Genomic DNA, 24878 nt, shown 5'->3' on the forward strand with positions numbered 1-24878 from the left:
CTGACAGAGTAGAAATTTTCAAGGTTTTTCACCACCTTTATTTTAACTCACCACATAACCTGGTAGACTAGAGCAGCACGTCCACGGGACTGTACAGAACAGAGTGAAGTAAATGACCAGTACCACAGCTCACTAAGCAGTGATGATAAAGCTAGCAGAGAGCCAGGGGGCTTCAGACCGGTCAGACAGACAGACAGACAAATTCTGTTCAGCACATCTCTTCTGACTTAAGGCTTAGATTATCAGAGAGGCAAGTTTAAAGGCAGTTGAATGGGAACTTTTAAGTTTCTTGTAGTCCAATCAATTATTCTATATGAAAAGAACTTTCATTAAAAAGTTTCAACTAGGCCAGGTGGTGGTGGTTAAAACTAGTACTCAGGAGGCAGAGGCAGGCAGATCTCTGTGAGTTCGAGGCCAGCCTGGTCTACAGAGCGAGATCCAGGAAAGGCTCCAAAGCTACACAGAGAAACCCTGTCTTGAAAAAACAAAACAAAACAAAACCCAAGAAACAAAAAAAAAAAAAAAGAAAGAATAACATAAATTTTGGCAAATAATAATAGGTTTGCTTAAGACAATGAGTCTTACCCATTTTCATGATTGGCACATTCTTTGATTTCTGGGTCACAAATAACTTGTGAAATAATTTTTCTAAGGATTTATTTGCATCTGAATTAATGGCTGAAGCATTGATTAATGATTACTGAAGCAAACCATGAAACATGGCACATATAACAGAAAGCTAACGCATCACTTGTATCCTGAGGTATCTTTGAGAAGTATTTTAGAAAAGACCATGGACAATAGTAGAATTAAGTAGTGGTCATGAGTCAAAATGAGAAGACAGTGCCACTGAGCAGAGAAGAAGCAGTGGTTAAAATGTTTGGATACGAAAAACAGGTTATATCTTAGGTAGTGTGGGGATCATGGAGGGCTGTGTTTGAAGCTCAACCAGAGGGTGAATTGTTTCTACCCTCCTTCCCTACCCAAGAGTCCTTCCGATGATTAGGAGATCTGTCCCAGGCCGCCATCCCCCTCCAAGTCATCAGGAGAACTGTTAGAAGACAGGTCTAAGCTCTGACTCCAGGTCAACACTTCACAATTACCTCCAGAATAGAAGGATGCAGAGCAAGTCGAGACCCAGCATGGTGTTTCCTGTAGTCTCCCTATTACTATGAAGGGCCTGACAGTTCTGAGAGTCATAACATATTCCAATCTCATGGATCTGATCTGAGCAAAGATGGCAAATGAAGGTAGCCAAGAATGATGGGAAATTACTCAGGTTGGACTGAGTCTGGAAGAACTTGCTTCTAACGCCCCATGGTTGGCATGACCACAGCAGGTGAGGACAGAGTAGCGTCCTCTTCTTTCCACTGAGACGTGATAGTCTTCAGCTGAGTGTAAAACTGGATGCCCTAAAGGGGACAAAGAAAAAGAGTCAGCTTCTACTTCTAGGAGTATATTAAGTTTTAAAATGAATTTTGAAGGTGGTGCTAAAAACACTACTCATGTTCCTATTTGAGTAATTGGTGCGACAACACCCAATGTTTATGACATAGTCTACCTGAAAGATTTATGGGGAGTAGAGAGACGGCTCAGCTATTAAGAGTACCTCTGCTCTGCAGAGGACCCAGGTTGATTCTCAGCAGCCACTTGGCAGCTCACAATCATCTACAACTCCAGTCCCAGGGAATCCAACACCCTTTTCTGGCCTCTGAGGGAACCAATTGCACATATAGTACACAGACATATATGTAAGCAAAATACCTATAAATAAAAAATTAAAACAACCCCCTCCAAAATAAAAACCACAATTATGGGGCTGGAATATAGCTCAGTTGGTAGAATTCTTGTCTAACATGCATGAAGCCCTGGATTCAATCTCCAACATGGAACAGACCAGACATGTTAGTAGTATATGCCTATAATCCCAAGATACAAGAGGTAGAAGCAGGAGGTTCAAAAGTTCAAGGTCGTCTTCAGCTACAACAGTGAATTGGAGACCATCTTAGGATATATAAGACCATGTCTCCAAAAAATAAATAAGTCTGAGGAAACGTTTTTTGTGGGTAAAGCAGCTGCCGTATTAGGGCCTGAGTTCAGATGCCTAGGGCCTATGTAAAAGTCAGGTGCAGTAGCAAGCTTTAGTAAGCCCACCTGCCTGGTAAGATGGGAGGGAGAAATAGGGGAATGTCTGCAAGCCCAAGGGCCAGCTGGTCTGGCAAACAACAAGGGGTCAACATCCAAGGTTGTCCTCTGACCTCCACATGGATACTCCTCCCCACCTCTGGCACAAAGAATTAAATAATAAAGACACTTAGCATAATAATTGCCAGATACTAAACAGTCAAAACTTAGACATCATTAATATACTGAAGTTAGAATTTTAAGCATAGGGGACTCAAAGCAGAAAAACTGAACGGTGTAATCTTGTTAAATTTTCAGGCCACTCTATTTCAGAGCTGACTATGCTCAGATCCTGCTTTTACACTTTACTATAGCTTAACCTTGAGCCCTCCCTGTCTGTGATAAAAACTCACCTTTTATCAGAGTTGTAAGGAGAAACTGAAATAACATGGCAAAGTAACTGGTATTCAACAATTTCTATCAAGCCAGGTGGTGGTGGCCCGTGCCTTTAATCCCAGTACTTGGGAGGCAGAGGAAGGCGGATCTCTGTGAGTTCGAGGCCAGCCTGGTCTACAGAGATCCAGGACAGGCACCAAAACTACACAGAGAAACCCTGTCTCGGAAAAAAAAAAAAAATTGTTTAGGGTTTTAGGATTTAGCTCAGTGGTAGAGCTCTTGCCTAGCTCTAGTGGGGGGAAAAAGAAGAAAAAAAATTTCTATCTCTAGTAGTCAGTGATAATGTGCCATATTATATAAAGTGGCAAACCTAAAATAGTGTACAGATTCATTTCTAAGTTACCAAAACCTTTAGTTCACTTAAGGCTGTATAAGACCTATGTTTCAATTCCACTCCACCTAATATATGTATAATTTATTGTATAAGAATAAGTTTGGAGCTGAGCTGTGGTGGCGCACACCTTTAATCCCAGCACTCGGGAGGCAGAGGCAGGCGGATCTCTGTGAGTTCGAGGCCAGCCTGGGCTACAGAGCAAGATCCAGGACAGGCACCAAAACTACACAGAGAAACCCCGTCTCGAAAAACAAAAATAAGAGTAAGCTTGGTCAGGAAGTGATGGCACGCCTTTAATCCCAGTACTTGGGAGGCAAAGGCAGGAGGATCCCTGTGAGTCAAGGCCAGCCTGGGCTACAGAGCAAGATCCAGGACAGGCACCAAAACTACACAGAGAAACCCTGTCTCGGAAAAAAAAAATGCAAAAGCAAAGCAAAACAAAACAAAAGAATAAGCTTGAAGATCTTTAAACCAAGACAGGATAAATGTTTAGAAGTTATTCAGAGGGCAGGGTTACAGGAAAAAGAAATGATCTACACAAAGATTTGGATTTCCTTATGCTCTTTCCTCTAAACATATTGCCTTGAGTTACTCAAGAAGAGACAGGGTTGGCAAAATTTTGTTAACATTTAAATCGTTTTTTTAGGAGCCTGAGAGTCAGAGCAGAAAAGATGACTCCATAGCAGATTCCAGCCAGTCCTTTATGTAATCTTGCCCTGAATATGTTCAAGAAAGTTTCTCAAAGGAAAGAAAATTCCACCTCAAAAGTTACCTGCTTGCCATAGAAATTGGTGTCTCCCCTGAAGGAAGATCGAGAGCCAGTGAAGGAGAACATTGGCAGAGGCACTGGAATGGGGACATTCACGCCCACCTAAAGAGAAGAGAGCACATCACGAACTCATTGAAGGCTTCAACCAGTGTCCGCGTAGATAGAAGACAAAGACAACAGAGCCCCAGTTTATTTTTTTCTTTGGATTTTAGGTTTTGCTTAGTTTGGGTTTTTGGGAAGTAGCAATTTAAGTAGTCTTCTGGCACCTGTGCTCCACCCTAAGAACTTTTATTCCTGAAGAAGGAATGGGGAATTATGGGCAATTAAAGGTGCAGTCTTCAAATAAGTTGCAGTTGACTGATCATTGTTCACTGTCTCCTCCTCTTAGCTGTAAGAATCTTCAAAAATTCCTGTCACAAACCTGTCCGACGTCCACCATGTGAGAGTATTTCCGTGCGGTGGCTCCATTGGTGGTGAAGATGGCAGTTCCATTTCCATATGGGTTGTCATTTACAATCTTGATGGCTTCATCCAATGTGTCTGTCTCCAGAACCACAAGAACTGGACCGAAGATCTCTTCTTTGTAACAGGTCATACTTGGCTGTCAGGAGAGATGGGTCCAGAAAGAAGTCAGCTTTCTGAACTGAGTATTTAATGCATTTTTGGCACCCTGACTCACGCCTGGTCGTCTCCATGGCAGCTTTCATGCTAGGAGTCTTCCATCACCTCTTACTTCTGTTCAAAAGGTTGAAACCTTTGGAGCTCCCGCAATATAAGTAACTTGGAATTCTTGCATTCTTTGCTTTTCATTACTCTATTTCAAGTTCAAGACCTATCACCAGCTTCCTTTTTTTTTTTTTTAAGATTTATTTATTTATTATGTTTACACAAGAGGGTGCCAGATCTCATTACAGATGGTTGTGAGCCATCGTGTGGGTGCTGGGAATTGAACTCAGGACCTCTGGAAGAGCAGTCGGTGCTCTTAACCTCTGAGCCATGTCTCCAGCCCACCAGCTTCCTTTTTAATACCGGTACAATTTGTTTTGTAAGTCCTTAATGAAAGTTACATGAAAAGTTAGGTTTTTTTTTTGTTTTTTGTTTTGTTTTTGGAGCCTGTCCTGGAACTCACTCTGTAGACCAGGCTGGCCTCAAACTCACAGACATCTGCCTGGCTCTGCCTCCCGAGTGCTGGGATTAAAGGTATGCACCACGACTGCCCAGCTGATTTCTTTTTCTTTTGTTTCATTTTGGTAAAGATGAAATTAACTTTTGGGCACAGGGTAAAATATTCTATAAATACTGGGTAGTTAATATATTGATTGGGACACTACAGTAGTTATAAGCAGGTGGGAAAAAGAACTGTAAGACAAAGGTTTTAACTACTGCCTGTCGGCCAAATGTGGCAGCTGCTTGTTCTTATACAGCCCACAAGCTAAGAAATAGTTTTTACCTTTTTTTAATGGTTAGGAAAAAATTCAGAAGACTATTTCTTGACATAAAATTATAAAATGCAGCTGGGCAGTAGTGGCGCACGCCTTTAATCCCAGCACTTGGGAGGCAGAGGCAGGCAGATCTCAGTGAGTTCAAGGATAGCCTAGTCTACAAAGCGAGTTCCAGGACATCCAGGACTGTTACATACAGAAACCCTGTCTCAAAAAAACAAAATAAAACAAACAAAAATTACAAAACCCAAATGTGTGTCCATAAATAAATTTTACTGGGGGCTGGAGAGATAGCTCAGAGGTTAAGAGCACTGGCTGCTCCTCCAGAGGTCCTGAGTTCAATTCCCAGCAAACACATGGTGGCTCACAACCATCTGTAATGAGATCTGGTGCCCTCTTCTGGCCTGCAGTCATACATGCTGTATACATAATAAATAAATAAATCTTTTTTTTTTTTTTTTTTTTGAGCTGAGGATTGAACCCAGGGCCTTGCACTTGCTAGGCAAGTGCTCTACCACTGAGCTAAATCCCCAACCCCAATAAATCTTTAAAAATAAATAAATAAATAAATTTTACTGGAACACAGCCACGTACTTGTGATTGATTTCACACTATACACCTGGATAGCTGTGACAGAGTCTTCATCTCTGCAAAGCTGAGAATACCTTGCCTTTCAGGGAGAGTCTGCTATACTGGTTGGTTTTATGTCATCCTGACACATCCGAGTCACCATGGATGGTAACCTTAACTGAGGAATTGCCTCCATCAGATGGGCATATGGGCATATCTGTGTGGTATTGGTTAATGATTGGTGATAAAGGGCCCAGCCCAATGTGGTTGGTGCCATCCCTGGGCAGGTGGTCCTGGGCTGTATAAAAAGGCAGTGAACCAGCCATGAGGATCAAGCCGGTAAGCAGCCTTCCTCCATGGTCTCTGCCTCAGTTTCTGCCTCCAGGTTCTTGCCATGTTTCCTGCCCTGAATTTCTTCACTCCCTGACTGTGATCAGAACAAAGAACCAGATGCACCATTTTTGCCCCTAAGTAGCCTTTAGTCATGTTTTATCACAGCAACAGAAAGCCAACCAGGCCATGTGCCACACAGTGAAAAGAGCTCTGGGCGGAAGTCGGGAATTCCGACTTACTTAGCTTTCAGACAGAATAACTGAGCAATCCTGGCAAGATTTATCCTCTTATATATCTTCACGTACAAATCAGAGATTCCACAGCCTCTAGGGTGTTTTCAGCTGTTGCATTTGTGAAATAATCCAGAGTTGTTTACCTTGACATTGGAGATGATGGTAGGTCCAACGAAGTTACCATTTTCATAGCCTTTGACTCTAATTTTTCGCCCATCCAGAAGGATGGAAGCTCCTTCTTTTTTTCCACTATCGATCAGATTGCAGACTCGCTCTTTGGCCTGGGGAGTGATCAGAGGGCCGAGATCAGCTCCAGGCTGGTCTCCTGTAAAACAAGTAGACGTGTCTAAGGTTGTTATTAACATAAAATTTCACTGCAGAAATAACCCTGGATGACAAGGAGAATTAAAGAGGTAATATCAGAAGTATATACAGCTGCTCCCTTGGACAAGGCCAATGCCAGATCTAAGAAGTTAGTGCCAGAGAAGCAAAGGCCAAAGTTACTTGGCAGGTGACCGATTACCTGCACTGACTTGCAGATTTTTGGCACGCTCCACCAGTTCTGGCAGCCACTTCTTAGCTTCTCCAACAAGGATGGCTGTAGAAAGGGCCATGCAGCGTTGGCCAGCAGCCCCAAATGCGGCCCCGACCAGCTGGTTCAGAGTGTTCTCCTTATTGGCATCTGGCATGACTACCCCATGGTTTTTGGCTCCCTAAAAAAATGTGGAAAGCACACAGGTCTTCTTAGCTAAATTAAGCCAAAAACTTAAGCAAAGAATCTGATACATAAAATGAGAATCTAAGGAAAGACTATCTTTTGGGTTTTTGTTGTTGTTGTTGTTTTGTTTTGTTTTTCAAGGCAGAGTTTCTCTGTATGTAGCTTTGGAGCCTGTCCTGGACTAGCTCTGTAGACCAGGCTGGTCTCGAACTCACAAAGATCCACCTGCCTCTGCCTCCTGAGTGCTGGGATTACAGGCATGCGCCACCACCGCCCAGCTCTTTTGTTATTTTGAACAAAGATTTAAAACCAATTTTTTTAATTTTAAAATTTTGCAGTATTGGGAATTGAACGTAGGCCTCATACATGACAAGGAAGTGTCAGCCACTGAGGTATATCTCTTTTTTAAACATTTTACTTAGAGACAAATTTTCACTAAGTTGCCAAAGCTAATATTGAATTCACTCTATAGCACAGGCCAGAGATTGTTTTTAATACTGCTGAGGTCTAAGCAATACTAAACAGGCTCCATGTTATTTTAATCTTCTTGAGAAACTGATATGTATCTATTTAGGTCAAAACCGTTTACAAGGTGGTAGTGGGGGGAGGCTGTTACTTTCAAATTGACAAGTTAAGAGTCTAGTAAAGGGTTGGGGATTTAGCTCAGTGGTAGAGCACTTGCCTAGCAAGCGCAAGGCCCTGGGTTCGATCCTCAGCTCGGGAAAAAAAAGAGACTAGTAGAAACTGGACAGTGTTGGTGCACACCTTTAGTTCCAGCACTTGGGAGGCAGAGGCAGGCAGATCTCCTGAGTTCAAGGTCAGCCTGGTCTATAGAGTAAGTTTCAGAACAGCCAGGGCTACAAAGAGACAATCTGTCTCAAAAAACCAAACCAAACCAAACCAAAAAAATAGTAGAATATAAAAATGAACTATGTATTATATGAGGACATATGAACCAGTGTCTTCCGTGGACTGGCCCCTTTCATTTCCTTGACAAACTGGTTGTACAGATAAATAACCTCAGGGATAACTATATCTCTATCATATTTTAAAGCCATACCATTGGTAGTTAGGGTATACTTTTAAAAGAAGCAAGAAATACAGTCTAGAAAGAGAAATTTGGCTGTTAATGCTGAAGACTAAAGAACTGAAGTAACAGAATTAAACTCCACAAGGTTCAGGGACTAAGGTAGAAGACACTCAGGATGAATTGACAAATACTGGCTTGTCTACTGAGGACAGTCCCCATGTCTTATATATCCACATAGCCAAGTTTGAGAAGCAAGAGGAATGAGAAGTTACCATATTGGCCTGAACCCTCTTGCCGTTTCTTGACCCTCTTTCAAAGATGTACTCTCCTGCCTGGTTGGAGCCCACAAAGCTGATTGCTTTGATGTCTGGATGATCACAAATGAAATTTACAGCTTTAAAAAGAAAATAAACAATTACCATAAAGAATTAATAACTCATGGGTCTATCAGCAGCAGCAAATCTCTCCTCCCCCACTGTGAATGAATAGTCACACATTTCTACATGGAAACTCCACTGTGGTGTGCTCTCATTTCTCTTAAATGGCAACTTGTTGTTGTGGTTTTTTTTTGTTTGTTTGGTTTTTTTTTTTTTTTTTGGTTTTTTCGAGACAGCGTTTCTCTGTGTAGCTTTGTGCCTTTCCTGGATCTCCCTCTGTAGACCAGGCTGGCCTCGAACTCACAGAGATCCGCCTGGCTCTGCCTCCCAGAGTGCTGGGATTAAAGGTGTGCGCCACCACCACCTGGTGCATTTTCTCATCTGTAAGATGAAAAATAGTACCTTCCTTAAAGGGATATTGAAATATTAAACAAGAAAATAAACTTTCTCTTTAATCTTATCGTTGTCTTGTCCTAATCCATTTTTCTGGTGTCCACAATTGTGTGTAGTATAGAATAAGAAACACTGCTATTCCCTAGTTAGTTACTTTAGCTCATCCAGATGGCAAGACCGTTAGGACATATAACCTTAAAACATGAAGGTTACTATTAGTAAAATCCTTCCTTGCTAATTTCCTCAAACTATAATTCCCAATCACAGAGCCAGAGAGATGGCTCAGTAATTAAGAATGCTTCATAGTTGGGCAGTGGTGGTGCACGCCTTTAATCCCAGCACTTGGGAGGCAGAGTCAGGTGGATCTCTGTGAGTTCGATGCCAGCCTGGTCTATAGAGTGAGTTGTAGGACAGTCAGAGCTATTACACAGGGAAACCCTGTTTTGAAAAAAAAAAATGCTTCTCACTCTTCCACAGGATATGAATTCAGTTCTCAGCATCCACACTGGGCACCTCACAAATACCTGTAACTCCAACTTCAGGAGATCCAATGCCTGATCTGGCCTCTGTGGGCACCCATACATATGTGGCAGACACACAGAGAATCACATGCCCATAAATGAATATTAACATTGCCAATCAATACTGAACACCAGGAGTCAGATAAGTAGCCACATGAAAAACTTACCGTCATGTTGTCCGTGGATGATGTTCAGAGTTCCATCAGGGGCACCAGAATCCTGAAGCAACTTAGCAAGAAGCATAGTTGCTCCAGGTACTCGCTCTGACGGCTTCATTAGGAAGGTATTTCCACAAACCATAGCCATGGGGAACATCCAAAGGGGGATCATGGCAGGAAAATTAAACGGGGCAATGCCTGCACACACGCCCAGAGGCAGACGGTAGGAATAAAGGTCCATGTCTTTGGTGATAGATGGCATGGTCTCTCCCAGCATGAGGGATGTCACACTACAGGCATGCTCAACCACCTCTGGAAGAGAGAAGACAAAGACTGAATACTATTTAGCTTTTGTCACGCTCTAGTCAATCCTGAGAATAAGGGGTGGGTTAGACCAATGACGGGGATTTGTCCTTCCATGTGGGGAGATTAGATAAACAGATTCTCTGAGTGTGTAAGAAAGATAGTGAGGTGCATATTTGTTCTGAAACATCATTTCAGCTTACAAAAAAACAAACAAACACTCCAAACCAAATTAGTCTCAAAGGTACCAAAAAAGTATTGTCTTTAAAAATGTTTTAAAAGGTATTGCTGGGCCAGGCAGTGGTGGTGCACACCTTTAATCCCAGCACTCAGGAGGCAGAGGCAGGTGGAGCTTTGTGAGTTTGAGGCCAGCAGCCAGAGATACACAGTGAGCCTCTGCCTCAAGGGATAAAAACAAAACAAACAAAAAACAAAAAACAAAAAAACCTGTTGTAGAATATTACTTTAACTATGTAAAAGTGTGTTACATTTGTTTATATTGTGGAATATTACTTTATCTATGTAAAGGTGTATTACATTTGTTTATGTTGCATTTGTTTAACAATGTAAAGATGTGTTGCTTTGCCTGCCTAAGGCATCTGATTGTTCTAATAAAAAGCCAAATGGTTGATAGGTAGGCAGAAGAGGGATAGGCAGGGCTGACGGACAGAGAGAATAAGTAGAAGGAGGAATCTAGGCTTGGGATAAAGAGAGAGAGAACAAGGGAGAAAGAGAAGGAGACATCCAGGGTCAGCCAGCCAGGTAGCTGCCAGCCAGTTAGACATGGAGTAGGACATACAGAATGAGAGAAAGGTAGAAAGCCCTGAAGCAAACACAGATGAAGAGAAACAGGTTAAATTATGTTATAAGAGCTAGTGGGACAAGCCTAAGATTAGGTTCAGCATTCATAACTAATAAGTCTCCATGTCATGATTTTGGAGCTGGTTGGTGGCCCAATAGAAAGCCTGATACAAAAACCAAATCAAAACAAAGAAAAAGAAAAAAAAAAAGACAGAGAAAGAAGGAAAAAGTTACCACAGGATAGCAAAATCTACATAAAGAATCAACCTCCCCATTCTGGGGTCTATCTTCCATCTTCTTTTAACCTCTCCCCCAAGTCCCTTGAGGGGCTCCCAGCTTACGAAGGCCTCGGAATACATCTCCTTCAGCATCAGCTAGAGTCTTCCCTTGTTCCAATGTGATTAACCTGGCAATTTCTTTCTAGAGAGAAAACATACAAACAGAAACTAATCCAAAGATGTTCCTTTATTACTTACTTTCTTGATGTTGGGGATATAAGTTATGATTTTGTTGGTGGTGGTTATTTTATTTTATTTTATTTTTTCTTGCAACAATGTATCATGTAGCCCAGGCTAGCCTCAAATTCACTTTGTAGATGAGGCAGGCCTTAAACTCACGATCTTCATGCCTACACCTCCCAAGTGCTGGGATTACAGGTATGAACCACCATTCAAGCTGAATTCAAGGTCTTGCTCATGTTCACTAAGCTCATACTCTGCCACTGAGTTCTACACCCAGCCCCTATTTCCCTCCAAGGACAGATAAACTGAGAGAGAACTCACAAGGGTCACGTTCAATGTCCTCCTGTATTGTGGAGTCAGAGAGGACAGCTCAACAAGTCTTTGAAGAGGTGACCAACATATCCTAGGAAATGGGCTAGGCTACTACTCAAAGTTCTTACCAGGTTTTCTTTAATAAGTTGCTGATAGCGGAGCAGGACCTGCTGACGGCTTAAGATCGATGTGTCTGCCCAGGCAGGGAAAGCACGTTTGCAGGCATCAACAGCTGCAGCCATTTCAGCCTGGGTGGACTGAGGAACCCGACCGATGACCTCATTGGTGGCCTGAAAAGAAGCCATCACATTTTGCCAGAGCCTCACCTTCCCCACATTGGCCTACTCACTGGGGCAACACTGTGCTTTGTGATAGAGCCCCGAGCCCCCCACCTTGTCCCTTGCTCCCAAAATGCTAGGATATTAGGTTGAAGTCCAGAAAAGTTTTGCTTACTGGGTTGTGGATGTCAATCCATTTGTCGCTTTTGGATTCAACAAATTTCCCATCAATGAAGAGTTTTACAGTTGGCTAGAGAAAAAAAAAATACACACATTAAAAAAAAAAACAAACCCTTTATATGAATTATTTTGCTTCTCTTTCTGTGAGGAAGGAATTTTGATGGATAATTGGATCTACTTGCTGAGCCATCTCTAATGCGTTCCCTACCAAAAATTTGAACTTTCAGTAGCAATAGAAATATTTATTTATATGTTATGAGAGTAACGTTCCAGACAAAATAATCCAAAAGAATTTTTAAAAACTATAGAAGAATGCTTACTTCACAGTATTGAAAAACCTGAAGCACACTAAATGTTATATGAAGAAAATCAAGTTACATACATCCAATGGAATATTATGCAGCCATTAAAAATGGTAATTATAAAGAATATCTTGCAACACGAAACTGTTTAAAACATAATAGATATAGCAACAGACAAGAAAAGGTAGAAAATTTTTCTGGGCATGGTGGCACATATGTGTAATCCCAGCACTTGGGAGGAGTGAGGCAAGAGTTGAAGGCCAGCCTGATCTACATAGTGAGTTCAGGTCAAGTCAGGGCTACATAATGAGACCTTGCTGTGGATATCACTCTGTATAAATAAAATGCTGATTGGCCAGTAGACAGGCAGGAAGTATAGGCTGGACAAGCAGAGAAGAGAATTCTGGGAACAGGAAGGCTGAGTCAGGAGACGCGGCCAGGTGCCGCAATGAGAAGATGTTAAGATACCGGTAATCCACAAGCCACGTGGCAACTTTCAGATTAATAGAAATGGGTTAGTTTAAGATGTAAGAACTAGATAGCAAGAAGCCTGGGCCATTAGGCCAAACAGTTTAAATAATAAAAGTGTCTGTGTGTTTATTTTATAAGTGGGCTGTCAGACTGCTGGGGCTTGGCAGACCTGGAGACAAAACTCAAGCTACAAGACCTTTTTTTTTTTTTTTTTTAAATTGTGTTGGAGACAACAGTTTCTCTGTGTAGCCCTGGCTATCCTGGAAATCAATCTGTAAACCAGGCTAGCCTCAAACTCAGAGATTCAGCTGCCTCTGCCTCTCTAAAGGTGGGAGATCTGTTTTGTTTTGTTTTTTTCTTTTTTGGTTTTTTTGAGACAGGGTTTCTCTGTGTAGTTTCTCTGTGTAGACTGTCCTGGAACTCACTCTGTAGACCAGGCTGGCCTCAAACTCACAGAGATTCACCTGCCTCTGCCTCCGGAGTGCTGGGATTAAAGGAGTGTGCCACCACCTGCTGGTGTGAGACCAGTTTTTAAAAACACAAAACAAGGGGCTGAAAGTTGGCTGAGCAGTTAAGAGGACCCAAGTTCCTTCCCAGTACCCACTCACAGCCATCTGAAAACAGCTCCAGGGTATGCAACAGCCTCTCCTGGTCTCTGAGGCATGAGGCTCACATGGTGCACAGGCATACGTGCAGGCAAAACATCCATAAACACACAAACATTTCAATAAAAAATGCAAAACCAACTAAAAGTTACATACATTTTGATCACAATCGTATAAAAAGGAAATGCCTGAAAATTACACTGATTCTTAGAAGAAGTTCATCTTTAAGTAAAATGGCCTATTGGTATATCATCTACAAAATTTCATAAGTCTTCCTAAATGTTTGTTTCTGCTCTTCTCTAAATAAATTTAACACTAGGGCTGGAGAGATGGCTCAGAGGTTAAGAACACTGACTGCTCTTCCAGAGGTCCTGAGTTCAATTCCCAGCACCCACATGGTGGCTCACAACCATCTTTAATGAGATCTGGTGCCCTCTTCTGGCCTGCAGTCATACATATTGATACATAATAAAATAAATAACTCTTAAAAAAAAAAAAGGAAATTTAACACTATTGATCTTCTGTAGTCCCAGTTCAATTAAAATTTAAAGCTGGCTTTGTAGTTGGAGAATGGCTCTCTACTTCTTTAAACTCGAGCATGTTGTTAAAAGGAAAATGCAGCCGGGCGGTGGTGGCACACGCCTTTAATCCCAGCACTCAGGAGGCAGAGGCAGGTGGATCTCTGTGAGTTCGAGAAAACCAAAAAAAAAAAAAAAAAAAAAAAGAAAAAAGGAAAATGCAAACTCCCTGTATCATGGCAGAAGGAAGAGCCATCTTCTGATATGGGACAGGAGAAAAACCAAATTAATTAAGGGACTATTCTATTACTACTAATCACTAATCTCAATTCTTTGATTCTATTCTGATTCTTTGAACTTTTCTTAAAGTATGAATTTTATATCAAAATTTACAAGATATATATATATATATGTATATATATATATATATATAAAACTTTGTTAAGATATTAATGGTCATATAGAGTACTAACTAATTCTAGGAAAAAAGGCTTCAATTAGCTGCCTATACATGTCTTTGTGTTCGAGTCTCTTATCATTTTTCTGCAGGAAATCACGGCCAGGCCTAACATCAATTGAAGTCTCCAGGAAGAAGATGGGGCCCCACAACAACAATTCCACGTGGACAGTAATGATATCACTAAGTTGACAAACATCACCTACAGAACAGCTTTGGACTACAAAGTGCTCAGAGCAATTTTGAGAGGGCTAGCTGAGATGATGCAGTTTCAAAGACTACTTGAATAAGGACTTGAGATAAACCCTGAACTTTGGCATTATGCTCAAACTGGACAACAAAGGATACAGCTGCCTTTCCTAGGTTTTGACAATTAACCCAAAATTTTCTTTTCAGAATAAAGATACTTTCGCCCATATCCAGCAAGAAGCAATTTTAAGAATATGATGTCCACATTCCCAAAGAGGTGGTGTGGGATGGGTGGTTTTTTGGTCTTTTTTTTTTTTTTTTTTGTCTTTTAATGGGTTTTGGGTCTGGGATAATTTTCATTGTTTAGGAGGGTTGGTTACAAGTTGTTGTTAAGGGTTAGGAAAAGAGCTAAGCAAAGGAGATTAGATTTAAGGTTCTTGTTTAAAAAAAAAAACAATTATTAGTTTTAAATACTTTACATTGGATTGGATTGTTTTATATTATATACAAATTATATATATTGAGCTTGATATTGTTAGAAAATGCTATACACATATTTCTAATCTTGTTCAAGATATTGTACTTACACTGTTCATTTAACAATGTAATGCAATTTGCTGATCCTTGAGTGTTATTATTACCAACTATTAGGATATAAAGAAATGAAAGTTAGTAGTTAGATATTACAACCAAACTTGAAGTCATATTAGGTATGTTTTCAAGATCAAGCAGATATATTTTAAATAGACAGGTCATCTTCAAACCCTTCAGAGATCTACAGAAAATGGCATTTAAATTATTTTAATAACTTAGAAATTTTTCCTTTTTTGTTATGACTGTGAGACATGTCAGCTCCTGGCAGTACCCATCTACTTCAGAGAAAATATGGGCATTGAAGAAACTGCATATAGAGTTACTTTCATTATGGCAAAAGTTAGCCACTGGACAACAAAGTATCCTCGAATTGACTGCTGACAAACAGGACAAAATGGACAGACAGGACACGAAACAAAGGACTACTGATTCTTGCCAAAACAAGTGTGGTTGTGGCTTTAACAAAAGGCGCCTTCTGAGGCCAGGACAATATGGCACCATCTCTGAAGTGGCCTTTGCAATCCAGAAAAGGTACAGTGCCATTTTCTTCGAAGCAGCTGAATAGGCAGTGAGCCGATGGCTTCTGATGTGCAGTGGAACAGCAGATGAAACAGTTATTCTTGAAGAATAACTAAGCTCACCCCTCTCAATAGTAGACTGGCATTTAATAGAGGGATGTGGAGAAGAACAGGATGCCGAGATGAAGCCACACACACACAGAGCCAAGAATGGACAGCTGAATTCAAAACACATCAACAATTTCTAGAATTTAAAATCCTTAATCATCACATGACACTAGTGGAATTCAGGTGTTTCTGGTACATGGACTGCTCTCACCAAATGTGAGGTCAAACTGTTGACCCTGTATACATCCTAGTTCACAAATGAGTCTGTCAGATACGCTAAGCCTATAGGCTGAAGATGGTGCCCCAACACTTCGGAGAAACCTCGGGTGACTGTCCAGGCAGCTGGCTGTTTCTGTCAACTCACATTTTTTTTTGGAAGCTGATTGCGTGCACTTCCTGTTTTTATTTTTGTTAGGTAATATTTCCTTCTTGGGTCTCTGAGGGAGTTGAAGATTAGATAGTTACAGTTTAGATAGTTATAGTTTTCCTTGTTAATAATTTTAGAAAAGAAACTCACAGTAAGTGTATAAATTTGAAAGACGTTACAAGATAGTACTGTTAGTAATATAAGTTAGGATAGAAAGTGAATCAGGTACATTTTGGACTTACCAAAATAGGATAGATTATGGAATTATTTTCTCTGAATTTGTCAAATGCAAATGGATATATAATTATTGTACTTTTGTATATAGTTTTTCTTTACATTAGTTATAACTTTTTTCTTTTTATTAAAATAGAAAGGGGAAAAAAAAAGAAGTTCATTTTAGCACCTCAAATACTCACCACTGATGATGATGAGAAGTAGGATGCTGGGCACCATGTGGAGTTTACTTTAGAAGAAACCTATGGGATTAAAAAGCATCTGATAAATGCCAGGGGTTATGGCACATTAGTCTCAGCACTCAGGAGGCAGACAGGCAGTCTCTGTGAGCTGGAGACATCCTTGGTCTACAGAGTGAGTTTCAGACCAGCCATGACTACACAGGAAGACCCTATTTCAACAAAACCAAAATCTGATAAATGCTGGGCCATGTGGTGCATGACTTAATTCCTAGCACTTGGGAGGCAGAGGCAGATGGATCTCTGCGAGTTTGAGTCCAGCTGCATCTATAGAGTTAGTTACAGGACAGCCAAGGCTACACAAAGAAACTCTGTCTTGGGCTGGAGAGATGGCTCAGAGGTTAAGAGCAACCACATGGTGGCTCACAACCATCTGTAATGAGATCTGGTGGCCCCTTCTGTATACATAATAAATAAATAAATCTTAAAAAAAAAAGAAATCCTATTTTTTTTTTTTTTTTTGAGCTGAGGACCGAACCTAGGGCCTTGGGCTTGCTAGGCAAGCACTCTACCACTGAGCTAAATCTCCAACCCCAGAAACCCTATCTTAAAAAACAAAAACAAGCTGGGCGGTGGTGGCGCATGCCTTTAATCCCAGCCTTCGGGAGGCAGAGCCAGGAGGATCTCTGTGAGTTTGAGGCCAGCCTGGGCTACCAAGTTAGTCCCAGGAAAGGCACAAAGCTACACAGAGAAAGCCTGTCTCGAAAAACCAAAACAAACAAACAAACAAACAAACAAACAACCCAACAACTAACCAAATGAATATCCTGACAAGAAACTAGGAGACACAGAAAGTTATGGAAACAATAAATCATAAAGATCATGTCCTGGATTTCCAGGAAAGTCCTTTTTTTTTTTTTTTTTTTTTTTTTTTTAAAGTTTTTCAAGACAGGGTTTCTCTTTGTAGCCTTGGGCATCCTGGAGTACACTTTGTAGACCAGGCTGGCCTCACACTCACAGAGATCCACCTGCCTCTGCCTCCTGTGTGCTGGGACTAAAGAGGTGTGCCACCACTGCCTGATGTCCAGGGAAGTCCTTATTTAAAAAAATCTTTTTAGTCATTATATTGTATTTTGCAAAATATAGTCACCAAAAATCTAACAAAAGTACTTAATATGATTTTTATTTTTTTTGGTTTGTCGAGACAGGGTTTCTCTGTGTAGCTTTGTGCCTTTCCTGAATCTCACTTGGTAGACCAGGCTGTTCTCAAACTCACAGAGATCCGCCTGCCTCTGCCTCCCAAGGACTAAAGGCATGCGCCACCACCAACCGGCTTAAAATGATATTTAAAGTAAGCGTTGAAGACAGTTTAAATCAGTGTTAATGTAATGAACCATAAATAATACTGTCTATTATTTATGGCCAATGTAGATACAGATTAAATAGTAATAAAATGTAAATATATATTTACACATACTTGAATACAAATGCTCATAACATCTTTCATTAGCCTCAAACTTGGTATTGACACAAATGTCCACTATTACATAATGTGACCAAAGAACATAGGTATGAAAATATGACAATGGAGCCCATTATATAGTAAAACTTAAAAATGCAATAGTTGAGTATGGAGATGCACTTCAGGAAGCAGATGGATCATACATCCAGTCGTCTGGGCTACCAATGAGACTCTGTTCCAGGGGAAAACGCATGAGATGAAACAGCAGGTGATTTCATTTATATAGAACTAGGTGATATAAGCTCACCTACAGCATCATCGGATCTGCAGTTACTCATGGGTAAGGGGCGCTGGAAGGAACCTTTTGTGGTAATGACTATTTTTATTATTCTCTGATGGCATTAAGGCTTACCAGATGGTATATTTTGTGTCAATTTCACTTTAATGAGGCTCTTTTTAAAATGGCACAGGTACCTCATGGCAGGGAAACATTGATATTTGGTAGGAAAAATTCAGGGAATTAAGGAGGGAGGCTCAATTATAATAATGTTAAATCTCACATTTCTAAAAAATATTCAACATGTGTTAGAAAAGTTGACTTAAGAAATAGTCAAGTGAAAGAAAGCTGGGCTGATGGTTTTTTGGTCCACTGTTCACTCTCAGCTCTTGAGAAGGTGCTTTCCGACAATGGTCCCCTTGGTCATTGTCTACGTTCACCAACAGAGTGCTTCACATCCACACTATACTATGTTTGTCTCCCTTTTGATGACGATCACAAGGACCAGGGAGCAGAGGAGAGCGAAGCAAAATCCCAGTGACCGTTGGCTTTTCCCATCTTCACCAGGAGCTCTTGGATATTGCCAAATGGGTTTCTTCCTTTAGTAAGTTATCTTTACTTAACTCCTATCACCCTTTAATCTACTCCAACCTTTATGACTAAATATCAGTGACTTCAGCAGGCGGCGGTGGCACACGGCTGTAATCCCAGCATTCGGGAGGCAGAGGCAGGAGGATCTCTGTGAGTTCGAGGCCAGCCTGGTCTACAGAGCGAGATCCAGGAAAGGCTCCAAAGCTACAGAGAAACATTGTCTCAAAAAACCAAAACGAACCAACCAAACAAAATATCAGTGACTTCTTATATCCTCCTCCCAAGTCTTCCTCAGACTTGACCTCACAGCAAAAGTGGCAAGGTTAATTACTCTCATTTCTTGTCTCCTGTGCTGCCCTGGTGTCTCATCTATCCACCCCCCACTCCCCATTCTCCTGTTCCTGGCCATTAACTCAGTTGCCCAAGGCTTAGTTCTGGGCTTGCTTTCTTCTTGTTCTGTACACTCTCCTTGAGAGATTCCAGCAACTCCAGTGGCCTAATTAGAGTCCGATGATGCCCAGGTCTGCAGTGCTCAGCCAGAATCTCCCTCTTCAGGTCATACCCATGGAAGGATTTTCATCCCTCTGCTTAAGAGCGTGTTGGACACCTGACGACCTGACCCCCGCCCCCTCCCCGGTCAGTCTGCTTTACCTCCTACCGCCCACCCACCTGAGCAGAGCAATGGGGTCCTTAGTCACCTGGCCGACCACATCACCTTATCTCCTCCCTTTCTCTATCAGTGAACCAAATTCGTCCTGACCACCTATTTTCTTTTCTTTTCTTCTTTTTTTTTTTAACCCAGAGCTGAGGACCGAACAGACCACACTGCCTTCTCCTTGCTAGATTTCTACAGTGACTTTTCAATAAGTCTCGTAGTTTCCAATCTTACATGCTCTGCATCCAGTTTTTTCTGCTGTTTTGTTTTTGAGACAGGGTTTCTTTGTGTAGCCCTGGCTGTCCTGGAACTCATTCTGTAGACCAGGCTGACCTGGAACTCACAGAGATCCTCCTGCCTCTGTCTCCAGAGTGCTAGAATTAAAGGCATGCACCACCACATCAAGTTCAGAATCTAGTTTCTATTCCACAATCAGAGGGTCTTTCTCAGAGGGATTAGGTTAGACTACCCACTTATGCCAAAACCTTCCATGGGGCTGGAAGTGTAGTTCAGAAGTAAAGTAACTAGCATGTACAAGTTCCTGGGTTCCATTCTTAGCAATGCAAAACAAAACAGAAAAACAACAACAACAAAACAAAACAAAACAAAACATGGCTTTCAACTGCCCTTGCAATCAAGATGAACACCCCTGGCGCTGTTCAGAAGACTGTGTAGTTCTCCTGCTTCTCTAGCTTCATAGTGCAATTGCTACTTCCTCCTTGTTCTCTGCTCCAACCATCTGGAGTTGACATTACACTGTTTGGCCCCAAGGTTGGCCCAAGCCTTCTGGACATGTTCCATCTTCCTTGCCTTTGTATATGATGACCCATTGTGTCTGAAACTGTGTCATTCCACTTGCCTGGCTCATCCCCAACTCCCTCAGGTTTCTAGATGGCCTTCATCTTTTCTAGGTAGTCTCAACCTCAGGTATGGGTTAAGTACCCAGCATCTTCCACTTTTCATTCCATGTTACAGGATAGCAGTTTGTTTAATTATTAAGCTCTCTTTCTTTAGATCACTAGACCACTGTGTCCTCTGCCCCTAGCCAAATCCTTCTAATAGACTGAGGTTTGGTTAATATTTTGCAGAATCAAAGGATGAATACTCACCAAGCAATAATTTGTTACTAATATTGTTTTATGTGTTCTTAAGGATAGAAAGTGTGTGGATCAGCTAATTTAAGCATTCTAGGTCAGTTAAACTTTGTGATTTAGCTTACACACAGCCTTCCTCATGTAAAGAAGATAAAACAGACAGTGCATCCACTATAATGAAATAGCACCATGTAGTTTTTGCAGGGTTAGACCTCATATCTGTTTTGCATTTCTCTTTTTTTTCCTTTTTTTTTTTTTTTTTGTGGAGCTGAGGATCGAACCCAGGGCCTTGCACTTGCTAGGCAAGCACTCTACCACTGAGCTAAATTCCCAACCCCACATTTCTTTTTTTAAAAAATTTATTTGTGTGTGTTTTAAAATTTATTTTATTCATGTTTTTTCTTCCTTCCTTCCTTCCTTCCTTCCTTCCTTCCTTCCTTCCTTTTCTTTCTTTTTTCTTTTTTTAGGTAAGAGTGCTCTATCTGCATGTATGCCTACATGTCACCAGATGGCATCACATCACATTATAGATGGTTGTGAGCCACCTTGTGGTTGCTGGGAATTTAACTCGGGACCTCTGGAAGAGTATGCAGCGCTCTTAACCACTGAGCCATCTGTCTAGCCCTGCATTTCTTTTCTTTTCTTTTCTTTTTTTGTTTTGTTTTCGAGACAGGGTTTCTCTGTGTAGCTTTGCACCTTTCCTGGAACTCACTTGGTAGCCCAGGCTGGCCTCGAACTCACAGAGATCCGCCTGGCTCTGCCTCCCGAGTTCTGAGATTAAAGGCGTGCGCCACCACCGCCCGGCAGCCCTGCATTTCTTAAGAAATACTCATTAGTATTATTTCTGAAAAAACTAGCCTCCGACTTTCACTCTCTAGAGCAGTGGTTCTCAACCTTCCTGGTGCTACGACCCTTTAATACAGCTCCTCATGTTGTGGTGACCCCCAGCCATGAGATTATTTCATTACTGCTTCATAACTCTAATTGTGCTACTGTTATGAATCATAATATAAATACCTGATATGCAACCTCTGTGAAAGTATTATTCAACATCAAGGAGTCATGACCACAGGTTGAGAACCACCTGCTCTAGATCTTAACTTCCTCCCTGCTGTTTCCTTTGTCTTTTAGAAGCTTGTGCATAATTAGACAGGGTGAATTTGGGATTGGTCCTTTCAGCACTCATCCTCAATTGTCTAGCACTTTCCTTGTATTACAGTTGTGAATATGTTAAAAGCCTAGGACAGTGCAAAGGGAGAAAGGCATGCCAAGATCTAAGTCCGAAACTCTCAGCTCCATCAATTCCTAACTAGGTGATCTCCGGCCAGTGACCTGAAGTGTTAGCTAATTTACTTCACTGCATTTTTCAATTTAAATCTTCACGGATATTCTTAACACTAGAGAGTAGGCCGGGCGGTGGTGGCGCACGCCTTTAATCCCAGCTCTCTGGAGGCAGAGCCAGGCAGATCTCTGTGAGTTCGAGGCCAGCCTGGGCTACAGAACAAGATCCAGGACAGGCACCAAAACTACACAGAGAAACTCTGTCTGGAAAAACCAAACAAAAAACAAACAAACAAAAACAACAAAAAGACAAAAAAAATAAACAAACAAAACAACAAAACAAAACTAGAGAGTAGTGGAATTAGGGTTAACTTTACAGATTATCTTGGCATCAATGAGGCAGGTCACTGGGTTTCATTATAACTGGTTTTCTTTTCTTTTTTTCTTTTTTTTTAAAGATTGATTTATATATTATGCATGCAGTATTCTGCCTGCATGTATGCCTGCAGGCCAGAAGAGGGAACCAGACCTCATTATAGATGGTTGTTGGCCACCATGTGGGTGCTGGGAATTGAAATCAGGACCTCTGGAAGAGTAGCCAGTGCTCTTAACCTCTGAGCCATCTCTCCAGTCCCCATAACTGGTTTTCTTATTTCTGAATGGGAAAGATAATATCTCACAAAGCAGAGTCTAGGCTCAATTCTACTAATCCCCAAACATAAAAGACAGGCTGAATACTTAAAATCACGGAAAACTCACCCATTACTTTGTATGCTAGCCTACAAAACCAATTAAAAAACTATGGAAACATGAATTTGATCCTTCATAGTTTCTTCTGACAATCCTCTAACAGTCATGGCTATCAGAATTTAGACAATTTTCTCCTTTTGGTGTCTTTTTCTGTTTTTTCTTTTTCTTTTTGTGATAGGGGCTTAGTATGTTACCTGGGTGTTTTTGTTGCTGTTTTTGTTAAAGTTTATTTAAAAAAAATTTTTTTTGTGTGTATAAATGCATGTACACAATGTGTGTACATGTACCCTAGGAGACCAGAAACTATCAGATCCCCTAAAGCTGGAGTTAGAGACAGTTGTGAGCTACCCAGTATGGGTGCTGGAACTGAATTCAGGTTCTCTGAAGAGCAGTAAGCACTCTTCCAGCTTCCAATTTTACTTTTTCGTTTGGAAATGATTGTTTCTTGATTTTTTTTTTTTTTTTTTTAGTAATTGTTTTCATGAAAGCATTTTCAGGCATGTCCCTTTATTCTGTTGCTTTTATTCTTTTTCTTCACTTACCCTCCTCATCTCCCCTCCTGCTCTCTGGCTGGTTCCCTCCCCAGGCTGGTTTTGAAGTGGTCAAGAGATTTTCCTGCCTCAGTTTCTCCAAGAGCGGGGCCTACACACATGTGCCACCATGCCCACTTAAACTAGCCTAGTGGGCTACTGTCAAGTTACAGTAACTCCTAATTGTCTAAGAATTACTTCTGCTCTTTTTCCAAGTCAGTTCAGAGGTTTCTTCAGTTTGGTTTTTAAAAAGAAAAAAAAAAAAAAGAGTATTTGTTTCAGAAATAACATGCATGGGAAGAGAGATTCTGCTCCTTTGTGCAAAGGACAAAATATCTTACGGTTCTCAGTGACTCATGGTGATAGGGGGTAACAATGAATGGGGGAGGGGCAATTCTATAAAGGATTTTAAGAGATTGGTGATGGGAAATGTAGAGTGGAAATGTTGTCCCTGTTACTAGGAAGAGAAGCCAGAACAGAACTAGGGGAGTGAAGTCATGCCAAGCCCTTAAGGCTCCAACTCATTCTCCATACTGGCCCATTAAACAGCATATTCAAACCTGAACCTTTGGTGACTCCAACAATCTAAAAAATGCACACTTTTCTGCAGTAGAACTCACAGAAGCTGATGAATAGAAATAAAACTTACAAAAGTGCAACATTATAGAGGACATTCCCAGGCTGAATGAGTAAGAAGGAGACAATGTTGCTTAATGCAGGATTATGAATCTTGCCAGTAACATAGGAAATCTTGCCTCACAGTCTAAGGCCTTGCTAAAGTGCAAACACACAAGAGGCCATGAACAAAGCTGGAGATTACAGGCTTGAAGTTTCTGTAGCTCTATAACTGCCTTAGGGCTGACTTCTGCAGGGCTCCAATCTCAGTCTGGCAGAGTGGGGGGTGTGTTGGCACCTGAGGAGCTCATTTGGGAACTGTCTTCCTAGGCTCTCATTTTCTACCACCTGCTTGGGGAATGTTTAGTCCTTTGAATGAAGCTGTATTAGCATTACAACGTGCCCTTACTTACCTCCAAAAGTTAACTCCGTTTAACTTTCCTGAGAAAGTTTAACTTGGCTTAGAGCTTGTGAAAAACACTAGGAATCATAATAGTTTGTGAAAACAGCAAGCAAATATGGCTGCCTTTGATGTGAAAACCTAGGGTACATGTCTAGGCGACTCAAAGTTCCTTCGTTGACCCTGGTTGCACGTCCCTAGCGAGCTCCCATCCCCCATCCCCACCTCAGATTATGATCAGAGGTTGGGTGGGGGAAAGGAACGCTCCTGGCAAAGGAATGTACTCTAAGAAAGGTGACCAAAAGTGAGGAGTTCCTGGGGAACAGAGGTCGCTGGTGCAGAAGTGAGAGGCCATAGGAGGAACCAGAGAGAGAAGCAAGCCAGTGAGTGACAGCAGGGACTGAGCTGAACTGGAGGTGAGTGGGTCAGAGCCAGAAAAGGAAAAGCTCAGGAGTAAAAGGAGTGAGAGCCAAGCGTGACGGTTCGGGGCTAGATCCAGGGCCAGGGACCGTACAGAGTGACAGCCCGGACGCAGGGGTCTAGTGGAACGAGGGTCGGCAAAAGGGGATGGGCCAATAAGTCTGTCTGTCCGGCAGGAGCACGGTTTAGAGTCGGGGCGGTAAGGACACATTCCTAACATCATGGTCCCTCGTCGCCACCCTCACTCGCCTGCAGGATCCGGGTCCGCACTGCTGCCGCTGCCGCCACCGCCGCCGCCATGGCTCGCCAGCTCCTCTGCCCAGCTCCCCCGAGCCTCGACTGCCAGTGCCTCCCCAGAAGTCACACCCCTAGGCCACGCCCTCCACACGGCCAGGCCTTTCCATTGGAGGAGAGGGCCACTTCTCCTAACCAATCATTTGTCATAACTCTTGACTCCCGCCCATCACT

General features: G+C 41.7%; 2 protein-coding genes across 4 annotated transcripts in view; one reads left to right on the forward strand and one right to left on the reverse strand.

Moving 5' to 3' along the window:
* Positions 1-4295, forward strand: part of Bbof1 (basal body orientation factor 1) — a 40007-nt gene extending 35712 nt beyond the window's left edge. For 2 of the 3 annotated variants that reach the window (XM_036205829.1, XM_036205831.1), the window contains one exon: positions 3561-4295. In XM_036205829.1, the coding sequence (XP_036061722.1) occupies positions 3561-3623 (63 nt within the window). In that variant the 3' untranslated portion in view covers positions 3624-4295. The remainder of the gene's footprint in view (positions 1-3560) is intronic. The other variant, XM_036205830.1, reaches the window with a different exon arrangement.
* On the reverse strand, positions 641-24770 carry Aldh6a1 (aldehyde dehydrogenase 6 family member A1). The gene is made up of 12 exons (XM_036205832.1): positions 24660-24770; positions 16339-16398; positions 11789-11863; positions 11464-11625; positions 10904-10982; positions 9468-9770; positions 8282-8403; positions 6785-6974; positions 6405-6586; positions 4105-4284; positions 3687-3785; positions 641-1412 (listed from the first exon to the last, which is right to left on the reverse strand). The coding sequence occupies exons 1-12, from the start codon at positions 24708-24710 to the stop codon at positions 1308-1310; spliced, it is 1608 nt and encodes a 535-aa protein (XP_036061725.1). The 5' UTR covers positions 24711-24770; the 3' UTR covers positions 641-1307.
* Positions 24771-24878: the final 108 nt, after the last annotated feature.

This window comes from Onychomys torridus, chromosome 14 (assembly GCF_903995425.1).
Source record: "Onychomys torridus chromosome 14, mOncTor1.1, whole genome shotgun sequence".
NCBI lineage: Eukaryota > Metazoa > Chordata > Mammalia > Rodentia > Cricetidae > Onychomys > Onychomys torridus.